We start from the raw sequence: 6,417 nt of genomic DNA, 5'->3' as shown, positions 1-6,417 counted from the left end.
TTGATGTAATTATCCTTTACTCTGTTGTGTTTGTTAATTCCTGGTGTGATATTATGGGGTTATTTTTTTTTTAAATTAATTGTCCATGTAAAGTAATTAGTTATTGTTTAATAATGTTCAACAATCTGGTTATCTCAAAGTGTATTTATACACCCTTATATATTATCAACCAAATCAAACTGAGGTAACACAGGTCCAATATACACACTGTAACTGACCTTTTAGTCACTGCTATATGCCACCTATTAATAATGTACATTATATTCCATACAGGAATATCAGCCAGTGTTTTCCACTTCAGAAATCAAACTAGAATATGTCCTTAAATATTCTTTTGGCTTTCAGTGAAACTATCTCCGTCGGCAGTGCGAGTTGAACATGTGTAATCGGTTGAATTGTAAATGGCATATATCCTCATTCATCAGGGGCTTTCTTGAAGATGCTCTGCATGCTAAATATTGATCAACTGCTTGTCTTCAGATCTGTTTTTCAGTTGCACCGCATAAAAATATGCCTCATGACTGTCCCCAGCTTAGTGCGCAGAGTCAAGACACTGTTTTGTGTTGCGTGAGACTAAAACTGAAGTAATGGTACGGCTATCAGTGTGTCACCAAAAATCTTAAAACTCATATTTTCTTAGATTTAAATGTCGGTGCAGTGTGGAAATGAAAAAACATAAAAAACTGAATCAAATCAAATCTACTCGTTATATAGGCTCGTCTGCCATATTCTTGCCGACTATAATGTCCTCCACAAATTTATCGCAGCTTGAAATGTTGCAGCAGTGCAACAAGAGCTCCAGTCAAGGACTCGTGAGTTGGGCTTAAGCAGTATAAGCAATAGGCTAACATTAATTCTCATTATTTTTGATACACAGAGAATGTCTCATAGAGCTGACTGTGCTGCTGCCATTTGAATCTTTGATGTAGAAAATGAATGTGTGCTACATGACACTTCACAGCATCAACATGGATGAATACAGGCAGTAGTAAAAAGTAAAATAAGCACAAGTTACTTGTACAGTACTTGAGAATCCCCATTTCATGCTACTTTATCATTTTGCTCCATTACACTTTATTAGAAAACAATGCACTTTTTACTCCAATACATTTAATTACCAGATATAATTCTGAGTTACATTTCAGATTAAGATAAAAGAAAGGGTCATTTTATACAATATGATGCATTGTTATTTAAATTAAACTACCCAACAGTATATGAAGAAGTTAACATGAGCTCCTCTAGACCAGCTATAACACAGCTTATGTATCTGGCCTGATACATCAATAATAATAATGATATATCACTGACTGGGGCCATCATGAACCTTTAGTTTTGAAGTGCAATTTATTTCTAATACATTTTGAATGACTTTTATTGTAATGGAGTATTTATTTTTAGTGTGACACTATTACTTTTACTTAAGTAAACAAAATATTGGGGACAAAATGTTCAGATGCAGTGGCATTAAAAAAGTGACATTGTATATTATAAGTCAAATGTGACATTCATGTGTATCATTATATAGACGTAGGCTATATATATATTTTTTTTATGTAAATGTAGGTTTCTCATAGGTCAGAAATGTGTGGGAAGAGCAGGACCCCTCATTGCCACAGCCACAGTATCTGTTTCTACGGAACATTCAAAGCAGACAGATGTGTCACACACTCTTTCGTTATCGGGATTTCAAACCACTATTAACACCGTCAGCTGTTCCCGCTCCCTCGTTTCCGGCCTGGCGCTCCCTCCTTCTCTCTGGCTGCTTCGGGACGTCGGCGGGTGGAACCGACCGACCAGTCGGGCACTCTCGGTATTCTGCGCGCGTGACGTCACCGGCAGGGATCTGCTCCTCGGCTCTGTGCCGGCCATGAGGAGCTCAACGTGACAGCACACGCTGGGAACAAGCAGCTTTAATACTATCAGTACAGCAGCCGGTACACAACAGAGAGAGCGCTCCGCTACAGACACACTGTCATCCCGCCGCAGGTGCACGTGCCACGCAGCAAACGGGTATTGTATGAAATTACACGGTGTCAACAGCCCACTGAGCGCGTGACACATGCAGTATACCTGCTACAAAATGTAACAAGTTAACACAAAAGGATGTGAAAAATCAAACACTGAAATGTATTACAAGACACTATGGATACTTGGTGTTTGACTCATTATGACATCTTATAATTGTTCCTACTCCTCACACCGTATGTGTGTATATACATTTATCTTTAAAATATACTGTATGTAAATTTAAAAAGGTGTCAACTCTTTAAGTCATTAAAGTTATTAATAATTAATGTATGGGCTAGTGGTTCTTGTATTAGCTTAAATAACTTACCTAGTAACTACTAATAACCTGTACTCTGTGGTCCCATAATTATGTAATTGAGGTTTTACTTTTTCGACTTTTTTGTGGTATTACTGCATTGCTATAACAGGACTTGGGTAATTATGCTTAAATATATAGGCTATAATCAAATTTATTCATGAAATAACAATAAATGTATTTATATTTTTTTTAATCTAATTACTTTTTTTTTTTTTTAATTTTGTAACAGACGCTACAGTGTTTTCAGTAATTATTATTACAGTGCACCATAATTGCAGTTGAAGAAACAATAATTCCTAACTGTCGCCTGTTGCTCTACTTTCTATCTTTGTAAACACGGTCAGCCCTGCAAACACGGTGTGCCCACTGTGAGCCGGAGCATGGTGGTACACGGGACTCGGCCCCAGTGGAGGAGTACTACAGAAATGGGTTGTACTCCAGCAGCAGGGCGGGGAGAGGAGATGCGTGCATGCGCGCGCGCGCGTGTGTGTGGCGCGGGGAGGGTGAGGAGTTGAAAGCGCCGTCCAACACGTGAGGCTCATGTGACGGTGTCGAGTCTGTGTCTCCAGCCGAGAGACGTGCCTGCAGTCACAGGGTTTATTTAACACGTAGTCAAAACCCACCCAGCTCTCACACATTCAAGCGGGCGTGGAGCCTCCCTAGACATACTATCGAGTCCGGACCTCAGGGTGACAACACTGCGCAGTGCCCAACTCCGGCTCACAGCGGGAACACACGCACACACGCATACTGGATAACAGGAGATACTTTTTGCTTTATTTTTGATTCTTGTGATTGTGTATGAAGTGCGACTGCAGAGATTCATTTGGATCGTTTTAAAGGCTTTTTGAAGTCATTTCTTCGGGTTTCACAGTTAAGCAATATGGAGAGGATTACCAGCGCACAACCACCTCCAAAACACCCATCACTGGATATAGCTGACATGCAAGGGTAAATAAAATATTTCTATTTCTATTGCTATTTATCCTGTTCCAGTCTATCCTACTATACAGAGCACTTTGTACTTAACCCTTAACCACACTAAAGACTAAATAAATTTATCTTTTCTCCAAAGAATCGATTTTCCCATTTATGTGTACAAACCCAGGAGGGGCATGAAGCGAGATGAGAACAAGGTAAATTCAAGTTCAGATATTCCAGTCTTTATTAGTTTACACTGAGCAGCCCTGGATTTCACTGACAACATTTCCCCCCCTCTCCAGGAGACATACAAGTTGCCGCACAGACTGATCGAAAAGAAGAGACGTGACAGAATCAACGAGTGCATTGCCCAGCTGAAGGATTTGTTGCCAGAACATCTTAAGCTTACAGTGAGTATTATGTTTTACATATGGCATGTCCACTAACAGACAGGCCATCTGACACACCACATGGTTCTGCTGAGCAGTTTGCTCCAGCCTTTGGATTCAGTTTTGGAAGCTCAGGGGGAAAAAAAAGTTGCACATTTTAACAGTAAAGTAGAGATGAACATTTTATAATTTAATAATTTATTTTATAAAATTACTGTCTTAATTTTAACAAGGTTTTGAATCTTGATTTGTTGTTGAGAATTTTGTGTACGGGGATTGCATGACTTCCCGGGTGTTTGATGCTTGTCCTGTGTTCAGCTGCAGAATGTGTTACATAAGAAAGATCAACATGCTTATCGAAGGTCTTCCTGTTTTAGACGCTGGGTCATTTGGAGAAAGCTGTGGTGCTGGAACTCACTCTCAAGCATGTGAAAGCCCTGAGCGGCCTCCTGGAGCAGCAACAGCAGAAAATTATCGCACTACAGAACGACCTGCAAATCAGTAAGTTTGATACCATGATGTGTGTACGCAATATACAAACATGCAGCAACAGAGTGAGCGCCCTGCAATCTGTTGCATCTGTCGCTTTACGGTACAATGAGCAAAGATTGTTTTTTAACCTTGTGGTTTTGATCGACCAGGTGATCATGGAGGTGATAGCGCAGAGAGCAGCGAGGAGATGTTCCGCTCTGGCTTTCACTTGTGTGCAAAAGAGGTCCTCCACTATGTGGCCAGCCAAGAAAGCAGCAGGGACTTGACTCCGTCCCATATCATCAGCCACATCCAAAAGGTAGCCACTGAAGTCCTGCATCATCAGAGCAGCCCACACCTGGACGAGAACATCCCTCAAGCTTCGGAGAAACCGAAGAAACCTGCTGGAGAGCCCCAAAGGGCATCCGAGGGCCCAGCTAAGAACTGTGTTCCCGTCATTCAAAGGACTTACCCCCATGCAACGGGGGAGCAAAGCGGCAGTGACACAGACACTGACAGCGGCTATGGCGGAGAACATGACAAGCGTGACCCCAAAGCCCAGTGGTCAGAGAGCCATGCGAAGGAGGAGGTGAGGGAGCGCAAGCATGTTATGTCAGAGAGGACAGCCGGTGCCTTTAAGCAGGAGGGTGATGAGCCTCCGGCCAAGAAGTCGAGGTCTGACTCCTCCGAGGACGAGATTCTCTCCGGTCATGCGGCAGGAGGCGGCCCTGGCAGCTACATGAGCTTCTCCCCAAACCAGCCCCCGTTTTGTCTCCCCTTCTACCTCATCCCCCCTGCAGCTGCAGCAGCGGCGGCCTATCTGCCCATGCTGGAGAAATGCTGGTACCCCGGGGGCATGCCAGTTATGTACCCGGGCATGAGCGGCTCTGCAGCGAGCCTGCCCCCAGAGACACTTTCCTCGTCTTTGGTGATGTCCCCAAGGGCAGGGTCTCCAGCATCCTACCAGAACCCCGCAGACTCCCCTGTTCTTCACAAAGCTTTAAAGCAGGTCTCCCCGTTGAACTTGGAAACCAAAGACTAAACAGTTTCTGTTGGAATCTTGCCCTCTGAATGTTGATGGGGTTGAATGGTTTCACCCGTTGAAAAGAGCGTAAACTCAAGCACTGGTATCCCTTCAAACCACAGCCGTTGTTTGGCCCATCAGAACATTGACCACAGCAAAGACCCCAAATGGTCGCCGTCGTCTATCATCAACCCCTCACACACTGAGACAGGACTTACATGGGCAACCTGGAGTGCCCATGTGAAGGCTCTTAGATCACCTGTTGCATGGCTCTGAAACACTGTGAAGATGATCAGCTTAGAGACGATGAGTGCGCCATAGATCGCAAGTTTTTTGTGTAAGGTTAATTTTTTTCCGCACTCAATGAATGTTCGAGGTAAACACAGAATGTAAGGCACAGATAAGCCCCCCAAAAATGATTTGGACCTCCATTTTGCACACGCACCACTCTGTAATGAATGTAAAAATTGAACAAAAGCCCCTTGTAGATGCTGCTTGAATTCTTATTACCTGTTGTAGATCTACAAAAAGATCTACCCTCAGTGTTTGTCGCTCCTGTAACTGCAACAAACCATTGTTCGGACTAGAATGTTACCAAAAGAAATCTTGACGAGACGTCACAAAAGACATTGCTCCTTTGACCCTTCAATTACCTTGCAGCTAAACGAACACAAGTGTTCAAAGAATTCAGGGTGTTGTCACTGTATGAGGTGTGTCACTCATGTGTGTTTAAAAGTGATGTGGCCATACGTGCTTTTACGATTTAGTTTGTGACTCATGACATATTTGTGCATCTAGATGGAGTTCCTGTGAAGTTATGTCTTGTAATTATTTTGGTTTATACTACTCGTACATCTCTATTTTTGATACGTGACCCACTGAGTGTATTTGCATCGCTACCGTAGGAAGGTTGAGGCAGTCATTTGCTGTACGCCAAGAGAACGTGTACAGTATGATAGCATTGTGCTCAACCACATTTGCATCTTGCCCACATATTCCCTGTCAAGTTAAGGCCTGATCTTAGCTCATGCTGTTGCCTTTACTCGCGTAACGCAGACACAACGATGGCAGGTGTTTAAATGTATTTTTGCTTTAAATGTTGTGTCTGTGGCAAAAAGAGCGAATGTAAAGTTCAAACAAAAATAATAGTTTTGTATAGAGAGAGGTACTTGGGATTTTTATTTTGAAATGTAACAAAAGGCTGTTTGTTGTACATATTTTGTATATAAAGTATTATTGATATATATTAAAATATTAATAAAGCTTTTTTTTCCCCTGTGGAA

General features: G+C 42.4%; 1 protein-coding gene across 1 annotated transcript; it reads left to right on the top strand.

The window, feature by feature from the left end:
* Positions 1–2,881: 2,881 nt before the first annotated feature.
* Positions 2,882–6,417, top strand: bhlhe40 (basic helix-loop-helix family, member e40). Its single transcript, XM_033627778.2, has 5 exons — positions 2,882–3,280; positions 3,405–3,465; positions 3,553–3,660; positions 4,017–4,140; positions 4,281–6,417. Exons 1-5 carry the CDS (start codon positions 3,213–3,215, stop codon positions 5,150–5,152), a joined length of 1,233 nt encoding a protein of 410 aa, XP_033483669.1. The 5' UTR covers positions 2,882–3,212; the 3' UTR covers positions 5,153–6,417.

Source organism: Epinephelus lanceolatus, chromosome 1, assembly GCF_041903045.1.
Source record: "Epinephelus lanceolatus isolate andai-2023 chromosome 1, ASM4190304v1, whole genome shotgun sequence".
Lineage (NCBI taxonomy): Eukaryota > Metazoa > Chordata > Actinopteri > Perciformes > Serranidae > Epinephelus > Epinephelus lanceolatus.
Note: the sequence above shows the minus strand (reverse complement) of the source record. Positions and strands in the feature narration are given on the sequence as shown.